The sequence below is a fragment of the Felis catus genome, chromosome A2 (genome assembly GCF_018350175.1).
Source record: "Felis catus isolate Fca126 chromosome A2, F.catus_Fca126_mat1.0, whole genome shotgun sequence".
In the NCBI taxonomy this organism is placed as follows: Eukaryota; Metazoa; Chordata; class Mammalia; order Carnivora; family Felidae; genus Felis; species Felis catus.
In genome coordinates, this window is record NC_058369.1 from 1,225,356 (window position 1) to 1,251,175 (window position 25,820).

Here is a 25,820-nt window from a genome sequence, read left to right on the forward strand (position 1 = left end):
ACCAGACAGGGTGGGACACCCCAGGACACTCTCACAAGTGGCCTTGAATGCGGCATGGAGGGCGAGTGATCTTCTTGGTGGATGCTGTGCACTCAATGTGTCCCCCACGTCCATACATTGACACCTACTCCCAGTGGGATGGGACAGTGTCAGGGACGGGGCTTTTGCGAGGTGATGAGGCTCAGGTGAGGCCATGAGGGTTTGACACCCCCCCCCCCCCCCCGGTGGGATTAGTGCCCTTGTTCAGGGGTCTAGGAGCCATGTGGCCAGAAGCAAAGGGAGTGAACTCTGAGCAAAGCTAGGACGTGGTCCTCACACTACATGGCGGAGAGTGTGACCAGGGGAAGTCCAGCCTCCCCAGGGAGGGGACTGGAAAGCTGAAGGAGTTGGCAAGGCTTGCTCCCAGCGGCATTTGAAGAAATTTGGGGAAATCCTCTTGGATCAGAAATTCAAAACCTGAGGATGGAAATGGGCAAAGACTGCCAGTGGAAACAGCCCGAATTCGGGAAGGAAAGGACTCCGGAAACGGGGAGTAAGTCGCAGGGTGCCCAGGGCCCCAGAAGATCTGCCGGAGGGGGGGGGGGGAGGCAGGAGGATGAGATGGAAGGGGAGGAGGTGCGAGTGGCCACGCGTCGGGGGGCAGGCAGAGGTGGGGGAAGCCCGGCCGCGGAGGAACAGCACGCCAGCAGAGCCCTGGAAGAGGCAAAGCGGAGCTCGTGTTTAAACACCGCTGTTGGAGGAAACTCTCCAGACAGAGGAAAAGCCCCGAAACGCCGCGCTGAACGGGCCCCTTGGAAGCGCACGGAACGGCCACCTCTGAGGCATCGCCTAGTAAAATGACTCCGTCGTGAAGATGACGATGGACCCCGAGGCCTGCAGGCAAGAAGACAGAGTGATCCACCGGGGCAAGAGGGTTCTGCCGTGAGGCTTTCCAAACCGGCACATGGTGCGAGGCACGCGGGCAGCAGCCTCTTGTAAAGTGAGGGGGGCGTCCGCGTGCTGCCAGGCTGTCCTTCAAGCGTCAAGGTAGGAGAAAGCCCCAGAAGCTCATGCCCAGAGTCGCAGTCCTGTGCGGGCTGGCCTGGGGGCGGGGGGCGGGGAGGGGGTGCGCTGCGGCCGCAGGCAGACAGGTGCGCGTACACGTGTCCACCTGAGACGGAGAGGAAGAAGCACGAATGACACAACCGTAGGCTCAGGACTCACAGCGGAGACCGGCACGAGCCCTGTGGTGTCGGGTTCGAGCCAGAGGGCTCAGCTCAGACTGGGCCCCGTGATCGTAAGCAGGGAGATAAACGCAAAAACAGACGTGCGGCTGCGCGCTGACCTGCACACGTATTTCCCGTTTCGCCGACCCCACTCTTTGTGCTCTTCTCGCCATTTAGTTTATTTCTGACAAATGTCACAAGCCCACAGTTCCCAGGCGCGGTGTTTGTGTTACATGATTATCTGTTGAATACGCTTTCCTACACACGTATCCGTAGACACGTGAGGTCCACACGCTGACTCCGCAGTACTCTTCATCCTTGCCCACTGCAGATGCCATCCGGGGGCCTCTCCTTTCAGCCGGAAGAGTCTTTAATATGTTTTGTCGTGTGGGTTTTTTGGGCAACGAAGCGTCTCGGCTTCTCGTTGCCTGAAAAATAGCTTTATTTTGCCTGCACTAACGGTGGGTGTTTTGGGTTGGAAATGGAATTTTAGGTTGGCAGGTGGATTCATTTTTTTGTGTGCATGTGGGTTTTTTTTTTTTTTTTTTGCCTTCCAGCATTTTTAAAAGAAAAAATTTAAGTTTATTTTGAGAGAGAGAGCAAGTGTGAGCAGGGGAGGGGCAGAGAGAGAGAGAGAGAGAGAGAGGATCCCAAGCAGGCTCCATGCTGTCGGCGCAGAGCCCAACGTGGGGCTCGGACCCACAAAATGCAAGATCGCGACCTGAGCCGGAGTCGAGAGTGGGACGCTGAACTGACTGAAGCTGCCAGGCGCCCCTTGTTGCCTTCCAACATTTTCAAGACCTCGTCCGGTTGTTTCTGACGCAAGGTGAGTAGCCATCGTTGTTCCCTTGAAGGTTGCGTACCTCTTTGTCTGCTGGTAAGACTGCGCGTGTAAGTTACTTGGCTGTGATGTGTGGTTTTCTTCGGATTTATTGTGCAGGGCGTTTGTCGAGCTCCTTAGATCTGTGGGTTGTGTCTTTCATCAGTTCTGGCAGATTTCCTACTGTTAGCTCATACGTGTTTTTCCACAGCTTCTCTCTCCCCCAGGACTCTGGTTATCGACACGTAGGACCGTCTCATCTGACCCCGAGGGTCTCTGACACTCTGGGGATTTTGTGTGATTTTGCGGTTTTCCTTTTTGTTTATTTTTATTTATTTTTATCTTTATTTTTGAGAGAGAAAGAGTGTGAATGGAGGAGGGGCAGAGGGAGAGGGAGACACAGAATCCGAAGCAGGCTCCAGGCTCCGAGCCATCAGCCCAGTGCCCGACGCAGGGCTCGAACCCATGGATTATGAGATCACGACCTGAACCAAAGTCGGTGCTCAACCGACTGAGCCCCCAGGTTTCTATTCTTCCCTTGTGCCTCCAGTTTGGCCGGTCCTGATGTGTCTTAGACTTACGGGTCCTCTTCCGTTTTGCTCCGTGTGCTTTCAAGCTCTCCGGTGCAGTCTTCTCCGGTATCTCGTACCTTCTAGAGGCCCCGCTTGTGTCTGGAGCCTGTTTCTCCGCGAATCCTCCCAACTCTTCACCTCGGCCTCGTCGTCTTCTCCGTTCTTTTAACGGGTCCACAGCAGCCACCCGACGAGCCTTGACATCTCACCTCGGCGTCCCGTCCCCCGCAGGTCCGCTAGCGGCTTTTGCTCCTCTTGGCTGGGGGTTGCATTTTCCCCCTTCGCACGTCTCAGAATTGCTGTTGCACTGCAGCATCGTGCGTGACGGAGGAGGAACCCCCTTCCCGGACCGGCCGGACCAGGGGGTTGGGCCGCTGGTGAGACCGGGTTTCTACCTAGCTTCAGCTCACCTCCAGTTTGCACGTCTTGAACTTGGTTCCTGTCTTGAGCTGCCTTGCTTGGGGGAGGGGTTATTTTTTTTTTAATGTTTTTTTTGAGAGCGCACATGTGAGCTGGGGAGAGGGAGAGAGAGAGGGAGAGAGCGAGAACCCCGAGCAGGCTCCGCACTGTCAGCGCAGAGCCTGATGCGTGAGATCGTGACCCGAGCCGCAGTCGAGAGTCGGCGCTGAACCGACTGAGGCGCCCAGGCGCCCCTTGAGCTGCCGCGTTTCTGTCGTCAGCCCCGAGTTGTAGCGGGGGCTCTGATTCCAGGCACGGGGAGACCACAGACTTCGCTCTGCCTCTCCACCCCACCCACCCGCATCAGCAGCCAAGCGCGAAGCAAAATGCCAAGGGAGGAAGAGAGCCTGCCGTGTTCCGAGCCCCTCCAGGTTCCAGGTCTCTGTGCCGCCGCCACGGGCACCGGCCCCAGCCGGCTTCCCTTCTGTCAGGGAACGCCCTGCCCACGGCACACCCCACTCGGCGAGTGCTTCCGGGGGTGGCCTGCCGGCCCCTGTTCATCTGGCAGTGGCTTTTCCCCTGAAAACCCAGCTTCTCTGCAGGGCCTGGCATCCACGTCCCTTTGATGGGTTTACAATTAAATATTTCTTTCACGTTTTCTTTTAAGTTGAGGGTTTTCGTTGCGGTCTGATGCATGCGTACAATATGAAATAATTAGCCCAAGGTTAACTATCGGGGTAACAAACACACCCGCCACCTCAGAGCCGACCACGTGTGCATACGGTGAGAACACCGGGTCCGCTGTTAGTCCTCAGGCATATGGGGTAGCAGTGACCGTGGCCGCCAGGCTGTCTGCCGTAGCCCCAGAACGTGCGCGCCTTGCAACTGAAACCCGTACCCCACGACCGGCACCTGCCCGTCTCCTCCACCCCTGGCCGCCGCTGTGCTCTCTGCCTCCGTGAGTTCTGATGTCGTTTTAGATTCCACGTGTGAGAGGTCATGTGGCCCCTGCCTCTGTGTGCATAGCGCCATGCACGTTGTTGCAAAGGGCGAAGCTTTTCTTTTTATAAAAAAAAAGGGCTGAACGATACTACGCATTTTCTTCATCTATCCTTGACACTTGATTTCCATGTCTGGTCAGCAGGGCTGCACTGAACTTGGGAGTACAGATGTTTGGGACACTGACGTCATTTCCTTCGCATGTATACCCAGAGGTGGAATTGCTGCATGTTCTATATATATAAATTTTTTAAGTTTATTTTGAGAAAGACAGCGTGAGTAGGGGAGGGGCAGAGAGAGGGAGAGAGCGAGAGGATCCCAAGCAGGCTCCAAGCCATCAGCACAGAGCCCGATGAGGGGCCCGAACTCACGAAACCATGAGATCGTGACCTGAGCCAAAACCGAGAGATGCTCAACTGAGCCACCCGGGCACCCCCGCATCATGTATTTCTATTTCAAATTCTTGGGGGCGCCTCTAAGACTGTTTTCATTGGCCGCACCTGTGTATGGTTCTGTAGTGCATTTTATTTTGAGAGAGAATGCAGGCAGGGCAGGGGCAGAGAGAGAATCCCAAGCAGGCTCCACACTGTCAGCACAGAGCCCAATGCGGGGTTCAGTCTCACAAACTGTGAGATCATAACCTGAGCTTAAATCAAGTCGGACGCTCAACCAATTGAGCCACCCAGAGGCCCCCATCTTGTCTTTAACCAGCTAAAGTTATGGCTGCAGTGGTCTATGTTCTAACCAGAAGTCACCCCTCTTACTGTGTCCTCAAAGTCTATAGGGTCTGTAGTGCTGTCCCCTTTTCGATCTTGACATCGCTCTTGGGTTTTCGCTCTTTAAAATATATTTGTTGTGATTTCATCAAGGAACCAGCTAATGGTTTGTTTTGTATTTCATTTGTCTTCATTTTTGGTCTATTTTATTTCCCATTTTTGGGGTCAGATTTGCTGTTAATTTTCTTGTTTCTTAAAATGAAAGCTTAGACCTTTGGCTTTAAACCTTTCTTCTTTTCTAATGTATATGTAAATTTCCCCAAGTTTGCTTTAGCAGGATCCTGAAATTTTGGTGTATTATAATCAGAGTATCATTCAGTTCAACAGTTAATTTACATATGGCTTTTTTAGCCCATGTTTGATTCCACTGTCATCAGAGCTGGGTGTAGTGTTCTATAGATATCGATTAGGTAAAGTCTGTTCAACTATTAAAGATCCTTCTTGATTTTTGTTCATTCTGTCATTTAGAGAGAGATGTGACAGTGTTAATTTCCAACTAGGGTCATAGATTTCTCATTTTTGTTCTGCCGACTCTTAAACATATCTAATGGTGCTCTGGTGTGTAGACGTAGGGCAGTCCTTCCTTCCTGTGGGATTGACCCGTTCATCCTCGTGAAATGTCCTTTAACTGTTACGAACGCTCACTGCCTTAAGGTCTGGTACTGATACAGGTGTGGTGTTTGCAGGGCGATTTTTCCCACCGTTCAGCCTCAGTTTCTGTTTCTTTGTAGTTAAAGCGAGACTCTTGCAATCAGGAAGTTGTCTGGTTTTGGTCTTGCATCCAGTCTGATGGTCCTAACCTTTCAACCGGAGGATTTAGATCTGCATACGTTTAACGTAACTGATGCGGTTGAGTTTCCGTCTGTCTTTACGTTTTTGAAGGGCTCAGAATTCTAGTTTGGTAGTTCTTTCTGCTGGCTGTTTGTGACATTTTTTTCCCTTTGGTTTTTAGCAGTTTGTGTATACGTGAGTTTTTTTTTTTTTTAACCTCACTGTGGGTCACTGAGATTTTTCAGTGTGCGAATTGACGTCTTTACTCATTTTGGAAAATTCCTGGCTACCGTGCTGTTCCCTCTCTGCTTTTTCTCAGGAACGCCCTAACACGTGGGGCAGAGCCAGGTGGCGCACCCGGGTCAGGTTACCCACGCTGCACAGGCACAGCCCCGGTCCAGAGGGCAGAGCCAACGAGGTGTAGGCACAGCTTGTGGCAGCAGGGTCTGGGGTGGGGGCTTCTGCAGGGACATGATGGGCATCACAGAAGTTCTGTGAGGACAGAGGGCATGGGGAGGATCCCCACCTGGTCTGGACGCCCTAGGGGAGGGACATCTGTGTTAGCAGTGACTCCGGATGCAGGCAGAGTCACAGCCCCTCCCCCCCCAATCTTACAGGTGGAGGGGGCAGGGAGACAACCGCAGAGAGAAGACCCAGATCTCAAAGCTGCCAGGGTCCCCTCCCGCCACCCCTGACCAGAAGAAGCACGCAGGTCAGGATGGCTTCGTTTCTTTCCTTTATTTAAAAAAATCATTTGGGGGTCTGGTGTGAGGAGGGCACACCTTTCATGGCTTGGGGAGGACAGTTTCCGGAAGGGATCACTGGGGTGAAAACGCGGTGGGGGAAGGACTGGGGACTTAGGGGAGGGGCTCCGCCCTCCAGCACCTCTGGACCTAGAGCTCACTCAGAGGCCGGGTGGGGCGGGGCTTCGGTATGTACAGGGGGCGGGGCCAGCCGGGGTCGCGGCCACCAAGGCAGGCCCCGTACCATTTGCCCCTCTGGGCAGATCAGGTCGGGAGTTCGTGCCCGCAGCTGCAGGGGCCCTTCTCTGGGCGGGGGCCGGGGCCTGGCAGAAAGCCAGCCTGTGGGACCTCGAGGGGGGCTGGGCCAGCGTGCTGGGGGCCAGGGTCAGGGCGGCCCAAGCATCCCCAGTGAATAGACCAGGACGCCACACGCTGCCTCCTACCAGAGAAATGGGGACCCAAGATGCATTGCTATGTGCGGTTAGAACAAACATGAGACGGAATCCTATTTGAATCCTGTGTTCAGGCGGTTGGTCGGGTGGCCCTGAGCTGCAGGGACGGCGTGTGGGACCCCCCCACGTCCAAGGCCCCGGGGGGACACTTGGCTCAGGGCGGGTCCGGGCCAGCCCTGCCCACCCCCCCACGTCCTGAAGGACCGCATCACAGCCCCTGCCCGGCTCCCCCGAGCAGGGAGTGAAGACCCTCTCCTGACGCCCAGAAACGTGGCAGGGGGCGCGGTACGGGGTGGGGGTGGCCTACTTGCATCAGGTGGCTTCGGGGACCGGGCGGCCTAGGTGTAGAAGATGACCTCGGGGATCTGGCCGTCCTCCACGGACGTGCCGTTGTTGTTCCCCGCCGCGTAGCAGAAGGTAAAGCACGTCTTGGCCCCCGTCGTGGGCGACTCGTGGGTCACCTTGCGCAGGCCCTTGGTGCCATAGTGGGAGTCTGGGCCCTGGGTGGGAACAGTCCCTGCGGTCAGGCACCCAGGGCCCCAGGAGGGTGGGGGCTGGGGGGGGCCCAGGGTGAGGAGGGGTGGGGGGCAGCAGAGCCCCTCCCCAGGGTGTCTGTGCTGTGGGGGGTGTCGGGGGGGATGGGGGACGGCAGAGCCCCTCCCCAAGGTGTCTGTGCTGTGAGGGGGGGCCGGGGGGGATGGGGAGCGGCAGAGCCCCTCCCCAGGGTGTCTGTGCTGTGAGGGGGGGCCTGGGGGGGGGTCGGGGGGCGGCAGAGCCCCTCCCCAGGGTGTCTGTGCTGTGAGGGGGGCCAGGGGGGGATGGGGAGCGGCAGAGCCCCTCCCCAGGGTGTCTGTGCTGTGAGGAGGTCCGGGGGGGGGGGGGTCGGGGGGCGGCAGAGCCCCTCCCCAGGGTGTCTATGCTGTGAGGGGGGGGCCTGGGGGGGGGGTCGGGGGGCGGCAGAGCCCCTCCCCAGGGTGTCTGTGCTGTGGGGGGGGGGGGCCCAGCGCGGCAGACGCCCCCACAGCGACACACCGCATAGGCACCCTATAGCTGTACCCACTAGAGGCTGATCCCGGACAGGCCCAGGGCTCACCTTGAGCGTGGCGCAGGCTGTGTAGTTGACGTTGGGCAGCATTTCCACCGGCTCCTTGAACATGACCCGGAAGGTGCTGGCGGAGCCATCACAGCTGAAACCCGTGTCGTTCTGGCCCAGGACGGTGTTGCTGTCCGTGTGGATGATCTGCGGGGGCGGAGGGGGGGGGCAGGAGCCGGCGCTGCTCACCAGGGCCCCCCACCCCCACCCCCGCGGGGCCCCTCAGAGGCCGACGGGGGCCGGGGGGGCCACGCGAGGAGTCCAGCCTGGGACCCGCGCGGAGGCGACGGGGGCGGGGCGGGCACCTGGATGTTCACTTGGTAATCGGTGGGCCCGTGGATGGAGCCGTACAGCCCGAAGCCAACCACGAAGATGCGCTTGTTGACCGAGAACCTGAGCCGCGGACACAGGGGATGCTGAGCCGCCGGGCCGGCCGCCTTGGCCGGTCCCGCGAGAGCGGCCGCAGGGGGCGGCGCCCCACCCGGTGCCGCGGGGACCCCGGCCGCGCCTGGCCCACCTGATGCGGTCGCTCGTGCCGCTGTAGCCCCAGCGGCTCTCCACCTGCTGGAAGCGGTTGATGCTGCACTCCTTCCCGCGGAGGCAGCAGCGAGGCCGGTCGATGAAGTCCACGCGCGGCTTGGGGTTGACGGTGAAGTGCAGGAAGAGGCTGACCGCCTCGCGGTCCACGAGGATGCCCGACTGCGCGGGCCCTGCGGGCACAGGGGGCGGAGGTCGGGCTGCGGCGGGGGCCCGCCCGGCGGCTGGGGAGGGCGGGCAGGGTGGGTGGCGGTGAGCCTCCAAGGGCACCAGAGTGAAGATGCCGGGGGCCGGCAGCCCTGGGGCAGGATGGCCCCTCCCTGCATGGGGGAGGGGGGAAGGAGTCCGGTTCATGGCCTCACTCAGCAACCCCACCGCCCAGGTTGCCCACCTAGCGCGCGGCCACCCCTGCCCTAAGCGCGTGGGGCCGCCCGCCGCCAGGGCGTGACTCCCCGGACAGGCCCCGAGCCGGAGGGGCTCCAGGAGGTGGAAGCAGAGGAGGACAGGCGGCGTGGGGGGACTCCCCTCGACACCCCCCCCTCCCCGCAGGCTCACGAGAATCCTTCAGCTCTGAGCCGGTTTCTGCAGGCTGCCCCAGTGCTGCTCGGCCCCCCCGCTCCTGTGCCCTGGCCCCGGGGCCTCTACGTGAATAAGGAGGATACAACGGGGAGACAGAACGGTAACCAGGGCTTTTTAATCTCTGCACAGAAAACGCAGAAGGAGCTACAGGAGGCCGCGGCTGGGGCACACTTAGCTTGGGGGGGGGGCGGTCTTCGGAGGGTTTTTTCAGACTTCCCTCTAGGTCTCTTGTATTTAGGGGTACCTGAGAAGCAGGACACTTCTCTAAAACATGCTGAGTGACAAGGGACACCCATCACGGAGGAACGGAACACGAAAGCCCGGCTCAATCCAAGAGGACACACACAGTGTCCTTCCCCGCGATTTCGGCAGAGCAGGGGCCAGGACTGGGCTACCTCAGCCTGGGGGACCCACAGGGTCCGGGGGAGCGGGGGCGAGGTGGACACAGGAGGGGGCCCGCACAGGGGGTGGCGGCAGGAAGCAGCAAACACTCCCCTCCCAGGGTGAGGGGGTGGGCCGGGTCACAGGGGCCTGGTACCCCACTGGGTTTGGCTGCCAGGTGTGCCGGGGGGGCCTCCAGGAGAGTGCTGGGGGCACCAGTCTGGTGGCGGGGGAGGGGTCCAGCTAGGTTCACACAGGGAGGGGTCTTAGGATGGGATGGTGCAGCCTGGAGCCTGGCCCCCTGAGCCACGTCCAGGTAACATCTGGGACCCTCATGACCGGGGTGCTCCTGGCCCCAGTGACAGCCCCCCATCCATCCTGGAGAACGACCCAGCCCCGGTCGGAAGTGGCCAGGCCACCACAGTCACCACCTACTGCCAGAGCCTGGCACACGGGAGGCACTAAGTGATGAGCAAGCGATCCCGGAACACAGAGCCTCACCTCAGCACTGACAGACAACCCTATGGACGAACAGACGTGACGCAGGGGACCCTGTCACATCCAAATTTCAGATCAAAGAGAGCTACTCTCGGGGGTAAATCTGTCCCAGGGAGCACAGACAAGAAACTCATGCTACACGGTCCCAAACAGCCCTAACCGGGGACGGGGCTGCACCGGCCAGGCCACCGGCGGTGACGTGGCCTCACCCAGGACCCTCCAGCCCCGCAGGGGAGGGCTGGCTCTAGGTCACGCACCGCTGCGGGAGCCGCATCCACACGGGACAGGAGGCACGGCCAGCTGCCCCCACGTCTGCCCGGGGCCGAGCCCCCCACCCCACCCCCCCACAGGCTTGTCAAGGATGCTGATGCCAGAGCCTGGCCCCTGGGACGCCGGCCCCAGCCCCGGGGGGACCAGCGCGCAAACGCAGACACGCGACGCAGAAGGAAGCCCAGGCGCCAATCTGGCGGCATCCGCGGGGCCTTCCGTCCTCACATCCAGCTCTCGGGGCGGGTCACACCTGGGGTCCCCGGGGGTCAGGCTCCCGCCGAGCGGCCCCCGCCCCCTGACAGTTACCTGCAGCGAACTCCTCGATCGTCATGAGCGGGAAGCGGATGAGCGCGAGCGCCTTGCCCAGCACCTTGCGCTTGTTCTCGGGCGTCACCTGCAGCTGCTGCCGCTGGCACTCCGCCTCGGCCCAGCGCACGACCGCGTTGAACAGGCGCACCTCCCGGATGCCCAGCGTGTCCCGCTCCAGCACGGCCACCAGCGTGTCTGTGGGAGGGGCCGGCTCAGCGCGGATGCCCCTCCCCCTCGCGGCCCCGCCCCCCGCCCCCCTACCCACGCCGGCGCGCCTCACCCAGGTCGATGTCCGTGAAGCCCTCGGCGGTGATGGCGTCGGCCGTGTTCTTGTCGATGTTCTCCAGGCACAGGCTGGCCAGCTGCGGCTCGTCGAAGAGTCGTGCCTGGAAAGAGGGAGCGCGTCAGCCGCGGTGGGAGGCAGGCCCCCCCCCCCCACCCCGCTGCCGCTCTGACCCTGTCGCAGTCTCCCAGTGTCGCGAGGTGGGTGGACAGGACACGCCCCTGGGGGTGGGGGGGGGGGCCTGAACGGCCTGCGCACTTCCCAGCACCGGAGACCGCGCCATCGGGAACCCGCCCGAAGGGTGGGGGAACCAGGAGCCCAGAAGATTCCGGCCCCTTCCACCCAGCACGACCCCTACAGCCTGGGACCGGCGTGGCCGCAGCGCTGAGCCCCGCGGGCCCAGCTCCAGCCTGTCAGGGCAACTCAGTGAGGGGTCCGGGACCCCCCCCCTACCCCCCCCCCCCCCCCCCGCCAGCCCCTGCGCAGCCGCTCTGGGCCTGACCAGCCCCACCTGGCCACGCCCGGCCCCCTGGAAAAGGGAAAAACGCAGGCGGAAAATCTTCAGTCAACAAGTGCCAGGTGCCCGCCCGCGTAGGGCCTGCGAGGGCACCAGGTCAGGATGGGGGGGGGGGGGAGCAAAATTTAAGGGACATCAAAAATTCAGGGATCCATCCCCATCTCAGGTCCTCGCCCTTGCCCCCCCCCCCCCCCCCCCGCAACCTATCCGCACCTGCGTGCTCGCGCCTGGCCCTTCCCCTCCCCCACACCTTCCTCCTCAACCCAAGTCCGCGCGCACCTCCTCCCCGGGCCCCCCCAACCCTGCGCCTTCGCCCAGCCCACCCGCGTTCTCGCCCGCCCCCCGGCGCCCCCCCCAAACCCTCGTCTCCGCCGCCTCCCCCACCTCGCGCACCTTAGTCTCCGCCGCGTCCCAGCGTCCTCCCACCCGCGTCCTCGCCAGGTCCCAGCGCCCTCACCCGCCCTCCCCGCAGCACACCTGCGCCCTCTGTGGGCGGCGCGGTCGCGCCCGTAGCCTCGCGCGCCCTCGGCCTGGCCCCGCCCCCGCGTCCTCACCCGTCTCCCCACCCCTTCATCCTCACCCGGTCCCCCCCCCCCACGCCTCGCCCGGCCCCGGCGCACCCGCACCCTCTCTGGAGCACGAACACCCCGCCGGGTCGCACTGCCCTCCCCAGCCCTCCCCTGCCCTCCCCATCCGCCCCCGGGGCCCGGCCCCGCCCCCGCGCACCTGCGTCAGCAGCATGAACGCGTTGTCCGCCCGCAGGTTCTTCTTCAGGAACTCCACGCAGTGGGCCTCGAGCGCCGGCACCGCGTACTTCTTGGCGGTGTACAGCGTGGTCATGACTGTCTCGGGCCCGATCTGAACCTCATCCGAGTAGAGAAACCTGCAAGACAGACGGCTCGCTCGCTCAGACCCCGCCCACCAGCCCGGCCCCGACGGCTCGCTCGCTCAGACCCCGCCCCACCAGCCCGACCCCGAGGAACCTTCCAGAGCCGGTGTCTTTCGCGCTGTAGCCTACCGACGTGACCCGGCAAAGACTATCTGCCTCGAAACCGGCCAGAGGCTAAGCCACCCGCACTCGGACACCAGAACGCGGGGCCGTGCAGCGACCGGCTTCCTTCCCGGTGACACCCCGATGCGGGGGCACCAGGGCCACCAAGACTCCCCCAGAGGCACCTGCATGGGATCTGCCCTGGGGAGAGAGCCTGCCACACCTCCGGGCCTGGACGGCAGGCCTGGCTGCAGAGCTCAGCGAGTTCTGGGCGAGCAGAGGACCAGAAACGCCGCCTGAATCAGACACTCGACACGATGACCGCCCCTCCCGCGATGTGAACTTGGGCTCAACTGAAAAACAACGAGGCAGTGGAGGTACCAGGACCCTCGTGCAGAGCTGGCAGGGGGTTCAGGATGCAGCCACAAGGGCAAACACCTGGAAGGGTGTGCCTGCCCTCCTACCGACCCCCCCCCCCCCCCCGCCGCAGAATGTGCCGGAAGCCAAACGCAGCTCCACATATCAACAGCTACGATCCTGTGGGGTCCGGGAGACCCTGGACCTGAGGAGACCGGGGATGCTGCCGGACCCCCCACAGGACCCGGGACCGAACCCGGAAGTCAGCAGTGCAGGGGTGGGGGTGGGGGGGACAGCCAGGATCGGTGCCAGGAGACGGCTGAGCCTTTCACACACCAGTTATGACAGTGTCCACCCTCTTGGGGGCAGCCCAGCAAAACTGACTCAAGCCCGAGGGTGGGGGGGGGGCGGGAGAGACAGAGCAGGGAGATTGTAGCCGGAACCCGCATGTCACCAGACTTCAATCTAAACCTGTCCCCTGGGGTGTGTGTGTGTGTGTGTGTGTGTGTGTGCGCGTGTGTGCGTGCGTGCGTCCTCACAGCTATCACTTTTCTTCTATTCGTTACAATAAAATACAACACAGGGGCGCCTGGCTGGCTCAGTCAGAAGAACACGCAAATCTTGACCTTGGGGTCGTGAGTTCGAGCCCCACATGGGGTGTAAGAGATTAAATAAACTTAAAAAAATACTTTAAACCATCATAAGCATTTTTACGCATACACTTCAGCAGCATCGGGCACACTCACACTGTCCTGCACCCGCCCCCGCCATCCGCCCCCAGAACCTTCCATCTCCCCGGACTGAGACCCTGTCCCCACGAAGCACGGACTCCCCACCCCTGGCTCCCACCGTCCGCTCTCTGTCCCTGTGGACGGGACTCCTCCGGGGACCCCCTGTGAGTGGGGTCGCGCGGGACGCGTCCTTCTGTGTCCGGCTCTGGTCACCGCGCACGGCGACCTCCGGGCCCGTCCACGCAGCGGCAGGCAGCAGGACGTCCTTCCTCCCCGAGGCTGGGTCATCCTCCGGGGGTGAATGGACACCCCGTGTTTGTCTGTTACGTGCCAGCAGACAGTGTGTCCACCTTTCACGGACGCTGCCGCTGTGAAACTGGGGGGCAAGCGTCCGTCTGCGCCCCGGCTTCCGGTTACCCGCACAGACGTCCGGGAGTGGAACAGCCGGGTCACAGGGTGACTCTACGCTTACGCCTTTTGAGGGGCCTCCAGACTGTTTCCGCGGAGGCCACGAGGGCCCCGATGTCTTCACTTCCTAATTGTTGTTACTTTCCTTTGGCTTTTCTGGCTTTTGGTTTTTTTAATACTAGGTGCCCTGGTGGTTACGAAGTGATAGCTTACGGTTTTGTCACCTGTTTTTGTCAATAAAGTTCTGTCGGCACACAGCCCCACCCATGGCTTACGAAGAGGCCCTGTCTGCTTTTCCGGGAACCGCGGCAGTGTGAGCGGTGGTGACCGAGCCCGTCTGGCCCCAAAGGGGCAGTCGGCCGCCCCTGGGCTTAGCGGTCTGAGAAGCTACATAGAGACGCAGCCAGGAGATTGTTCCCAAAAGCGCTCCCTGTCACCGGGAAGACGCTAGGGGCGGCGCACAGGACCGACCACATCAGCGTCAGGGACTAAGGGGCATCCACAGACGGAACCAACCGGAACAAAATTCTCCCCAGGGGGCAGGGGGGTGCAGGGACACCAGCTGGGGGGCACAGCCAGGAAGCACATGGCCTCGGACACGGCAGATGGGAGGCAGGTCTGTTCTGTCCTTTATGCTCTTCTGGAACCTTCTTTTTTCCCTGTTCCCTCCCTCCCTTCCTCTCTCTCTTGTGAACCTGTGCCGTCTTTATCATTATAACAGAGAAAAAATAAACTGCTTTTACAGAGATGTTTTAACTGTTCGGGGTAATCTTTAAAGTTACCCACCGTGATTCACACCCAGCGCTTCTGGAAGCAAGAGAACTGTGCTCGGCTGAGCAAGGAGGACAGTCTGGAAGCTCGGGAGAGCCAGCGGCCAGGCCTCACCTGTGGCCTCTGGCTGCCGGCTGCCTGCGGCCCCCACCCTGGGCATCCACCGCGTTTATTTAAAGTACTTGAGGAGAAATTCTGAGGCTCAAAACAGGAAAAGCTAGAGGTGGCATTTAACATTCTTGCAACGTCTTACTTCCTCCAAAACTCGTGTCGACTCCAAAGGATGAAAACGGGGACTCACGCGCACGGCAACGTGGCCGGGCCTCAACACGCGACGCTCGGGGAGGGAACCCGACACGAGAGGCCACGCGGGGTGTGAGTCCGCGTGTGTGAAACGTCCAGAACAGACCCAGCCACGGACGGGAAGGGGGCTCGTGGGGGCCGGGGGAGGGGGTGACGGCCGATGGGGACGGGGCTGCTCTTTGGGGCGACGAGAAGGTAGAATGAGGCAGTGGTGAGGGGCACACGACCCCCGCGAATGCCCGCAAAGCGCTCAACAGCACACTGTACACGGGTGAATCGTACGGTGTGCGAATCACATCTCAATGAGAAATCTGCGAAAGTGAAAATGGGGTGGGGGCCCCTAGAGCCCACCCCTCACTTCAGAGGCAATTCTGGAGATCTTCAGGGGCTCCGGAGGTGCTGTCCCTGGGGGTCTCTGTACCTTCTTCCTGAACTCTGTGTACTTTCTAGAACGTCAGGCTGGTCTGTCCCACCCCACAATGTGAAAGATCTAGAAAGTCTTACTTGAGCAGGGCCAGGAAGGCGGCGGGCTCCACGTCGGGCAGCTCGATCTCGGTGGACGTAGTGGCCATCCCCCCGTTGAACATGGCATCGAAGACAGCACTGCCCACGGCCAGCACGAACCTGGCGTGTCAGAGAAGACCGAGGTTACCCTCCACGTGGCCTTGACTGCTCCCGTCACTGACCCCGGGGGCTGTCGGCGGGGAGTGGGGGGGGGGCGGTCCCCATAGGAGATGCTGCGGGAGCGACCCCGGCTAGCACCCCGGCAGACCCCGGCCCAGCAGGCCCTGCTGGCAGATGGCTCTAGAAGGCCGCACTCTGGAGCAAGGCTGCTCAGAAGGTTCAGTGGTAACACTGGGCGGGACGAGTGAGGTCACCGGCCCCGCGGCAGGATGGCCTCATGCCCCCGCGGCCCCAGCAGCGCGTCCGTCCACCCCCCCGCTCTGCACGCACATCCCGCGCTCAGGTCGTGGGCACGAGGGTCCCGGCCATCCTGCAGTGGGGCAGACACAGTAAGTGCAGGGACAGCCTGACTGTGGGGCAGGAAGAACCCAAGGCCGCGACAGGAGCGAGGGTCAGGGAAGGCTTGGCAGGGGCACCTGAGTGGGGCCGAGTCCCCGGGGCAGCCTCGGGAGGCGGTGGCCGCGAGGAGGCCTGCGGGCTCTGTCGCGTGCGGTGTGGCCACTCGGGGCCCCCCAAGCCAGCCGGGGACCCTCCAGCTGGACCACGACGTGGGGGGGGCCTCCGCGGTGGCCGAGCTCAGGGAGGCGACGCCCGCCCTGTGCTTTGTGCTGTCCACGCACAGCCTCCGGGGCCCACCCCACGTGGCCCAGGCACCATCCCCGGGACACCCACCCACTCCCGGGTCCACGTGGGGACAAACACAGGGCTCCGAGTGGCCACCCTGGCTCAGAGCCCTCTGGGTCGGCACGCATCTGCAGGCGGGGCGCAGCCAGCCCCCACGTCCTGCTCCCAGCCTCTGCCTGCCCCAAGCTGAGCAGCCCCCCACCCTTGGCGGGCAGAGCGCCCCTTCCCCCGGCCCCTCCCTCCCCCTCCCTCGGCGTCTCCGGCCCTCGTTTGGGCCACAGTGCGGCACGGCGGCTGGATCCCATCCGAGAACCAGACCCGAGACGGACGGGAACCCGAGTGCAGTGGGGCGAACAGCGTCCCCCCAAAATCCCGTCCGCCCGGAAAGGCAGAACGGGACCTCACTTGGGAACAGTCCTTGTAGAATGTGACTGGTTCGGGCGAGGGCATGGAGGGTGGCCCTAAGAGGGGAATTTGGACACGGACACGGACACGGGGAAAGGACACGTGAGGACAGAGGCAGAGACTGGAGGGGACGCCTGGACCCCAGGAGCTGGAGGAGGCAGGGGGGGCCCTCCAGGGCCTCCGGAGGGAGCGCAGCCCTGCTGACACCGTGACCTCGGACGCCTAGCCCCGGAGCTGGGGCAGGAGACCCCGTGTGGCTCTCGCACCCCCCGAGCTGTAGGTTCCGGCCGCACCGGGCGGCTCCTGTCCCTGCCGTGGCCAGCCTCACCCACGTCTTCGGAGGCCCTGGGCTCTCACGCCACCGCGGCAGGTCCCCAGGCCCCGCTGTCCTCCTGCACACGGTCCCTAGATAAGGTGCCTTCCCAGAAGCACCTCAATCTCCTGCTGGAAAACGGACCCAAACACAGAAGAGGCTGCTGACTGTACCCGGCGCGTCAGGGCCCAGCCACCCGACGCGGGGTGGACGGGCACGGACCTCACGCACCCCGGGCGTCCCCGCCAGCAGGCAAGGAGTCTGAGATGCGGAGGTGGGCATCAAGCCACAGAAACGAACACGGGGCTCCGATCGAGGACGGCCCAGCAGCGAGGGGACACCCAGGGCCCGGAGCTTGGTGTCCAAATCCCACACCCACAGAGGGTCCAGGCTCCTTGGAGAAACGGCGGATTCCAGGGCTGGGGGGGGGGGGGGGCACCCAACGGGCTCGGAGTATCTTGCGGGGCCAGAAGGAAAGGGCTGCTCCCAACGTGCTGGGGAAACGCGGACGCGGCGCCCACCCGGCGAGCTTGCGGCCGAGCTGGGGACAGAGGAACGGCCGGGGGTCCGTGGGGAATGAACCGAGTGAGCAGGTGAGGGGCCGCGGGAGGGACAAGGGGCGCCAGCCCCCCCCCCCCCCCATCAGGACTCCAGCCAATGAAGCGCAGAAAACGGCCACACGGCGGACACGGAGTAGCCACCGTTTCCGGGGCGGATCCTCAGCCCTCCGCCCGGCAGCCAGCGGGCAAAGCGGAGGAGACACAGGGGGTCTGCCCAGCCCCACAGCATCCCGCGGGGACAGCGCTCACGGCCACCGGGGAGGGCGCACATCACTGCTCTATATCCACACACGCGGCAGGGGCAGGGATGGGAGCCGGAGCGGAGGCCACGGCCCCACACGGAGCCGTGACGGAGCCGCGTGCACGTCACACCCCTCAGCCGTCGAGGAGGCTGTTTCTAGAACGTCCACACTGCGGACGTCTGGAGCCCAGTACGCCCGGGGTCGGTAACAGTTACAAACACACACACGCGCCTGGCACCAGAGTCCCTAAATACACGACGCAGAAGCTGAGTGGCACCGGGAGAACGAGGCCACTGGACAACCACGCTGGAGCTTCCGGAGCGTTCCGGATGCCGGCAGAGCGGTGGGCAGACCAGACGTCCGCACACAGCCCAGGCCCCGGAGCCCGGCCGCCCCCGGCTGCCAGCAGGACCCAACCGACCTTCCGGGGACCCTGCCTGCACAGGTGGGATGTCCTTCGGGGCCAACAGGTGCGCCGGGCAGCGCCGGCGTCGGCCAGAGCGTGGTCTCCAAACACAGCCGAGTTCGATTACCAAGCCACAACCAGAGAAGTCTGAGACATCCCCAAATGCTTGCAAGTGAACCCACTGGGGAGTAGCCACGGGTCCGAGAAGGAACACGAGGAAGCGAGGAAAGATCTTGGCTGCAAAGGAGACCACAGTGCGACAGGCCGACCCGAGGGTCGCAGCTCGAAGGACACGTCGCGCATCTATTAAGGGCCCAGGAATCCGCGAGGCGAGCTTCCGCATCAGGAGTCCAGAAAATGGAGAGTAAACCAAACCCACGGAGAGAAGGGAACAGCCGAGGTGGGAACAGGACCTCGTGAAATCGGGCACGGGGATGGCAGGGGGTGCAGAGAAACCACTGGAAACGGGAGGGCCGCGAGGTACCGAAATCAGGAGCAACGGTGGGAACATCGTTCAGGAACGTAAGGAACACGATCTCACCCCACGGCAAAGCCCGTCCGCAGACGGCTTCACGGGGGACCCCTCCCAATCACGCCGGAAGTGACAGCGACCGCAGGCAGACTCTCCCAGAAAACGGAGACGCCCCCGAGCACGGCTGGGCGCAGATGCCGCGGCCGCGTCGGAAAACAGTCCGGCACTTTCTGAAAATGTCACCTGAGTTACCCTAGAATCCCAACAGTCCGCTCCGAGGTGCTGACCCAAGACCACAGGACCAGATTTGCACACCAGCGTTCACACAGCGTGATTCGTGACAGTGAAAAAAAGAGACAGAGCCCATACACCCACCGGCTGGCAAAGGGACAGACGGAGGTCCGTTCGTACCACAGAATTCTGCGATCGCGTGAATTACTTGCCAATAAAAAGAAGAGAGCTGTAGCTGACCTTGAACAACACGGGCTCGAGCGTGCAGGGGCCGCTCACACGCAATAACGAAGGATACCTCAGATGATACAGACAGCGGGCTAAATACGGGGAGGCCTGGCGTTCCGGGTGGGGGAGGGAGGGACCTCGGGGGTGGCGGCCGCCAGGGCACAAGGCTTGCACATCCGCACAGACAGCCGTCGGGTCAAACAGACCAGACTCCAGTAACGCCCCGCACCCACGCCTCAGGACACCTCTCAGCAGGCAGGGAACAGAGAGGAACTTCAGCGAAGCTGTCCCACTGAGCGCAAAGGTGGCTTGCTTCCACCCCCGTCAGGGGGCGATGCCCCGTGGCCAGAAATGCACTAAGAAAAGCATTAAGCGGCACAAACAGGAGGGACGGAGAGAGATAACCTGCCCACGACATGGTTTTCGGTTTTGAAAATTCTAGGACTGCACTGCCCGATGTGGTTGCTCCTGGCCACGCAGGGCTATTTAAATTTTTTTTTCTTTTTTACATTTTACTGATTTTTGAGAGAGATAGAGAAAGAGAGAGCACGCACGGGCGCACACAAGTTGGGGAGGGGCAGAGGGAGAGGGAGACGCAGAATCCGAAGCAGGGTCCAGGCTCCGAGCCGTCAGCACAGAGCCCGACGCGGGGCCTGAACCCACAAACCGTGAGATCGTGACCCGAGCCAAAGTGGGACGCTTCACCGACTGAGCCACCCAGGGGCCTCCACACAGGGCTATTTAAATTCGGGGCGCCTGGGTGGCTCAGTGGGTTGAGCACCCAACTCTTGGTTTCACCTCAGGTCACGACCTCACGGTTTGTGAGTTCGAGCCCCGCATCGGGCTCCGTGCTGACGTTGCAGAGCCTGCCTGGGATTCTCTCTCCCTCTCTCTCGGCCTCCCCGCTGCTCACTGTGTAGGTCTCTCTCTCTCAAAGATAAATAAACTTAAAAAAATTTGTTTAAAGATTATTCACAACAGAGGAAAAAAAATACAGGAGCAAAAATTAGCAATAAATGTGCAAGAAAACTATATGAAGAAAGCTACAAAGCTATCCTAAGAACGCAAATGCCCTAAACAAACAGAGAAAGACCGTGCCCCCAGATACTCTGTGTGCTAACCTGCCCGTTCTCCCCAGCCTGGTATCGGTGGGGGACCAACCCCCACCGCCCCCCAATAAATCCCTTGAGCACTTACTTGACAAACAGACTCTAAAGGTCACAGGGACCACGGGATGCCTGGGGGCCGGCACACTGGCCAACCGCGCGCTTTTGCAAATAAAGTTTTATTGGAACGCATCCATGATCATTCACTCGCGTTGTCTACAGCACTTCCGTGCTGCTAAGACAGGATTCAGGAAGTGGGACAGACTGCGCGGCCGGAAGAGATCGTCCGCTGTCTGGCCATTTACCTGTGCTTGCTGACGCGGTGCTAGAGCGGCCGTCCCGCGGGGAAAGGGATGTCCCCTGCCAGCACCACGTTTCAATCACGGTTTGAGGGAAGGGGGAGGGCGGGACGGGAGGGTGATGGGTACTGGAGGGGTCACTGTGTGAGACCGGCTGAAAAAGTCTCGACAGAGAAGGAAATTGGGAACAAGGGTCCTGGCGGTTCTCAGAACAGAAAGCCACAGTCACCAGAAGCTGTGCTGTCACACAGAGAACACAAACAGATCAATGAAATGAGAAACCCCAGACGGGCTGTTCCACCCGCCAGGCTTCTCCGCGGTGCTGCACTTTCCAGGCTGAAGGAATAAAGACATCTGAGGGGCGCTGGGGGGCTCAGTCGGCTGAGCCTCTGACTTGGGCTCAGGTCACGATCTCACGGTTCGTGGGGTCGAGCCCCGCGTCGGGCTCTGCGCTGACGGCTCGGAGCCTGGAACCTGCTTCGGATTCTGTGTCTTTCTCTCTTTCTCAAAAATAAATAAAATGCTAAGAGAGAGAGAACACAAACAACCTCTCAGGTGCTGGTTTTGTGGGTCTACCCAACTCCCACAGGAGCTTCCCCACCCCGAAGAGACTCAGTGTTTCCTCGGAGCCAGCCCAGCAAGAGAACGCGGACACTTGATTCAGGCCGGCCGGGGTGCCACAGAGTCACCGAACACCCGTGTGCCCGGCCTGCTCCCGGGGCTTGGGGTGCAGCACGGAAGGAGAGAAGCTAACGCCTGCTCACACAAGCCGCCAACAGCCGCGATGGAGGCGCCGGGCATCAGATTAGAAGGAAAAAGTGACGGAAAAGGCAGTGCAGGCTGAGGGCTGCCCAGAGCCTTGGGATGGGACGAGGGGCCAGGGCCGGTCAGCACTCGTGTCCCCCGCCCCGGGTCAGCCTGCGCCCAGAGCCCACGGCCACTCTGAGCCCTGGCCCGTGCTGCTCCCCGAACCCGGGCCCCGGCGGGGCCACACCGAGGCGCCTTTCTCGAAGTCCGTGAGAGCCCCTCCGCCACGCTGCTTTGTGGCCTGAACCCCAGACGCGGCTCCCCTGCCACCACATCCTCTCCCTGCCCCAGGACGCCACCCAGGGCCCCAGGTGGCATTTGGTCACCCCCTTGGGCTCTGCTAGGCTGTGACAGCTTTCACGACCTTGAGAGCCTCCAGGATGAGCCGCCAGCTGGCCTGCGGTGTGTCCCCGATTGTGGGATGTTTTCCTGCAGTCAGTCTGGTTTCCCAGGGCTGGGCAAATCTAAACAAGATTTCATCCTCTCCCAGGCCCGGAGGCTCCGAGCTCTCCAGGTCAAGGTGTGACCTCCTCCTCTGGGGGGCTCCAGGGAAGGGTCCTTCCTTCCTCTCCCAGCTCTGGGGGGCTCCAGGCATTCCTTGGCCTCATCCCTCCAGTGCCTGCCCCCCCGTGGTCATCACGTGGCTTCTCCTCTGGGTCTCTTATGGAAGACCCTTGTCATTGGGTTTAGAGCCCCCCCCCCCCGAGAATCCAGGATGAGCTCATCTCCAGACCCTTAACTTGATCATACCTACAAAGACTTTTTCCACGTAAGGTCACGCTCATAGGTATCACAGGCTAGGACGGGGACACACCTACACCTGGAGGTGAGGGGCCCTTCTGGTCCCATCCTATCAGGGGTCCCTGCAGCCACTCAGCATCTCTCAGAAGGTGACCTTGACCCCTGGCTAAGGTGGGGGTCTGCCGGGTTTCTCCACGGTCAGGTTACCCTCGTCGGCTTTCCACGCACTTCTTTACAAGCAAGTCCCGAGTGCAGCCCCCAGGAGCGGCGTGGCAAGCGGCCCCCCGCGTCTTTTCAAGCTCCGGATTACGTCCCCGCCTCTACTGAAGCTCGCCCTGGACCACTGTCATAAGCACTTGCTTGGGTCACTGAGTCGATCCTCCCAGAGGTCCTGGGATGGAGGCATCTGAGCGGTCAATCCCAGTTCACCGGTGGGGAAACTGAGGCACAGGAAGCCCAGGGTCACCCGTGGGCAGCACCCACCTGGTCGCTGCGGGGAAAACGTCACCAACGTGTAGGAAATAACAACCCAAAGGCAGAACCTTCTACGGTGAAGACCAAACCGCGGGACATTACCGCCAGGACAATGGGGACAAATGCCATCGGCCTGACCCAGACCCCCTCTGGACGTCAAACACACGGCCAGGGAGTCTGCGGGGCCCAGGCGACCACTGACACCTGCAGGGACCAGCAAGGTGAGCCAGGGAGCCAGGCCGCTGGCGGGAGAAGCCACAGGCCCAGTGGGCAGGCGGGCGTGGGGGCAAAGGTCAGCATGTAGGCAGGTACCCTCCGTGCCCAGACCCCGCTTTCAGGGTGGCTCCCTGCAGCCCTTCCTCAGCACCACCCCTCCTCCCCCATCCACACGGCACCCCTAGGCCACCATCGTCCCCTCCCCCCCCCCAGCATCACTCAACCCCTGCGAGCCACAGACCCCAGACCCACATGTGGCCTCTGGCCGGCTCTCTGCCAAGTGCATCAGCCCTCCACGTGCATCCCTGCCACACCTGGCCTTCTCTAGGATGCTGGAGCCAGGGTCTGGGGGGCCACAGCCGCGGCCCCCCACCGCACCAGGGAGAGGCACCTCCTCCCAAGGGAAGCCGAACCCTCTGCCTCCCATTTCTACCCTCCCGCCAAGCGCCTGCGGCCTCCACCCCCAGCCGGTCCACCCTTCAAAGCAGATGCGGTCACTCAGGCCCACGGTGCCCCTGCCCCTGCTGTGGCTCCCGAGTGCCCACCTGGACTCCAGACGGCCCCTCCCCTCGCCCTGCTCAGCACAGCGGCTCAGGTACCGATTCCGTCACCACCCCCGTCACCACCCCCCAGACCCCGGGTCTCCGGTTCTCCTTAAATCTCACTAGAGACCACGCCCAGCTGACCTTACTCTCCGGCCATTTCCTACCACACCCCTCCCTCCAGGCCTGGGCCACTGGCTGCCCTCCCACTTCTCCGGAGCCCCTGCGGGGCCACACCCTTCACGCCTCTGGGGGCCCCACGCCCACTGCCTCAGCTCAATCGAGGACAGGCCGAGGACAGGCGCTAAGGTCACTGGTGCCTGGGGGCCCCTGGCTCCCCCTGAGGTTGCCCCCCCACCTGCCTGTGGGGTTTCCAGCCACATCCACCTGACCCGGTCCCCAAAGGGCTTGGGTCAGGCAGGTGGGAGCTCTTGCGGCCTCGCCTTACTTATTCTGCTCCCCGAAGGTGGTGAAGGAGACCAGGCCTGGCTGACCAGTTATGTAGGAGCATGACTCGCCTCAGGGACGCCTGGGGGCGGGGGGAGGGGGTGAGGGCTCTCGGGCAGCACACAGACCAGGCCCCTACTCCAGCTTGGGTGGGGGTGAGGCCCATGTCGGCGACTCTGGAGAGAGCTGCTGGCACACAGGGGAGGGAGGAGCCACGGGAGGTCCTGGGGACCCAACCACAGGCCTGGAACGTTCTGCAGACAGGAATCTAGATCCAGTTGTACATAAATAACCAGGAAAAAGCCGGAAAGAAAAATCTCGAAAGCACAGGTTAAATAAAGGCCACAGGCCAGAAAGGCAGGGAGAACGCGTCGCAGCAGGCTGGGGAACACTCCGGGCGAGTGCAAGAAACGCCCCCGGCCCCCCTCCTCTGATGTCACACACACCCCCTCCCCCATCAGCGAGCCCCCCGTCCCTGGGGAGCAGCGTCAGGGAGCAGAGTCAGGAACACCGCCAGTGGACTGGGAGTCTGACGTCAGCCCCGCCCTGCCCGGGGGTCTGGGGGCTGGGTCCTGGAGACTGGCTAGAAGCACAGGTCAACAATGTCCCCTTTTTCAGAGAGGCCGGGGGACTGGGGTGTCACTGAGGGGGCTTATGTGGGTTCAGGAGGCAGGAGTCTGGCGGGGGCCTGGGGGTCACCACAGGGGAAGCACGGGACATTAGGTGCAGGAGGTCACTGGGGCAGGACGGAGGGGCCTAGAGGTGGCAGGCGCTGGTGGGGGTGGCTGGGTGGCCGTGCCTGGAGATCCTGGCCTGGGTGGCAGGGTCCGGCATCCTAAAGCCAGGAGCCTCTGCTGGGAGTGGAGAGGTGGGGGGTCCCAGGGCCAGGGTGTAGCTAGCATCAGAGGGCTGAAGGGTAGATGGGGGCCCGGCAGGGTCACGGGGCTCTGGCAAAGCGGGTCCCAGGGGACCTGGGGGTGGCAGGGCGCAGGAGGGTCCGGAGGACGGTCGGTCCCTGGAGCGGTTGGGTCCTGGGGTGGCGGGGCCGGGGGTGGCGGGGGCGCGGGGCCCGGGGGGTGGCGGGGCCCGGGGGGGCGGCGGGGCCCGGGGCCCGAGGACGGCGGGGCCCACCTGTGCGCGGGGATGCGCTGCGCGCCGAGCCCCTTGCCCACCAGGAAGTGCACGTCGCAGAGCACCTCGTTGTTGAAGAGGAAGGCGAAGCGCTCCTTCAGCGTGGGCTTGGTGGCCTGCCAGTTGTAGACGGGCTCGCGCAGCAGCGCCGCCGCCCCCGGCTCCTCGGCCGCCCGCTCCCCGCCCGCCGCGGCCTGCGCGCCCGGCCCCGACCCGGGTCCCGGTCCCGGTCCCGGAGCGGGGGGCGGCCCGGGGGCGGCGGGGGCCGGGGCGGCGGCGGCGGCGGCGGCGGCGGCGGCAGCGGCGGCGGCCGCGTTGCCGGGGGCGGCGGCGGCGTTGGCGCTGGGCCCGGGGCCGCCCCCCGCACCCGGGCCGACCCCCGGCGGGCACGACGCGCGCCCGCCGCTCCCACCCGCCGCCATCTTGTCGGTGCGGCGGCCGCGGGGCGGGGCGGGCGGGAGGAGGGCGGGGAGCCCGGAGGGGAGGGGGAGGGGAGGGCGGGGAGCCGGGAGGGGAGGAGACGGGAGGGGAGGGGAGGGGCGGGGAGCCGGGAGGGGAGGGGAGGGGAGGGGAGGGGCGGGGAGCCCGGAGGGGAGAGGGAGGAAAGGGGAGGGGTGAGCAGGGAGCTGGGAGGGGAGGGGGAGAGGAAGGCGGGGCGGGTGGAGGAGGCATGGGGGAGGGGAGGGGAGGGGAGGGGGAGGCGAAGGCGGGGAGATGGGAGAGGAGGGGGCGGGCGGGAGGAGGAGGAAGGAGGGAAGGGAGGAGGAGGAGCAGGAGGGAGCTGCGGGCCGAGGGGGAGCGGGGATGGATGGAGGGGGGCGGAAGGGGAGGAAGAAAGAACCCGGGTACCTGATAGGCAGTGCGGACTGGACTGGAACCCCCAAACTGCTAACCACACCCATAGTGTCAGACTGCCCGAGTGCCCTGAAGAGGGACACCGAGAAGTCCTTGGGCGACCTGGGGCAGGGGCCAAAACCCAGAGCTTCAGCCTGGGGGAGGGGTTCCTGGAGGGAAGGATGCTGACCAGTGACCAGGGGTCAAGATGAAGAAGCCAGGGCGAGCCTCTTCCAGGTCCTGAGCCTGGTCAAGGTGGCCGGAAAGCTGGGTAGAGAGGTCAGGGCCAGCAG

General features: G+C 62.9%; 1 protein-coding gene across 2 annotated transcripts; it reads right to left on the reverse strand.

Annotated features, from left to right (window-relative positions):
* Nucleotides 1–6,265: 6,265 nt before the first annotated feature.
* Nucleotides 6,266–25,124, reverse strand: BTBD2 (BTB domain containing 2). 2 transcript variants are annotated; one of them, XM_045043073.1, is made up of 10 exons: nucleotides 24,694–25,115; nucleotides 15,270–15,389; nucleotides 11,931–12,087; nucleotides 10,685–10,790; nucleotides 10,402–10,599; nucleotides 8,348–8,540; nucleotides 8,136–8,223; nucleotides 7,831–7,977; nucleotides 7,045–7,237; nucleotides 6,266–6,724 (listed from the first exon to the last, which is right to left on the reverse strand). In XM_045043073.1, exons 1-9 carry the CDS (start codon nucleotides 25,113–25,115, stop codon nucleotides 7,076–7,078), a joined length of 1,593 nt encoding a protein of 530 aa, XP_044899008.1. In that variant the 3' UTR covers nucleotides 6,266–6,724; nucleotides 7,045–7,075. The 2 variants fall into 2 exon arrangements, with proteins under 2 accessions (XP_044899008.1, XP_023099076.2); XM_023243308.2 differs by having other exon boundaries at nucleotides 6,266–7,237; nucleotides 24,694–25,124.
* Nucleotides 25,125–25,820: the final 696 nt, after the last annotated feature.

Bases quoted from the DNA above. Each gene is read 5' to 3' on its own strand.
- BTBD2 (XM_023243308.2), bottom strand. From the start codon at position 25,115: ATGGCGGCGGGTGGGAGCGGCGGGCGCGCGTCGTGCCCGCCGGGGGTC. The intron at 8,541-10,401 runs GTAACTGTCAGG...CTGTGCCCGCAG, and splicing joins GATCGAGGAGTTCGCTGCAG to GGCCCGCGCAGTCGGGCATC. The intron at 8,224-8,347 runs GTGGGCCAGGCG...TCCGCGGCTCAG, and splicing joins GGCACGAGCGACCGCATCAG to GTTCTCGGTCAACAAGCGCA.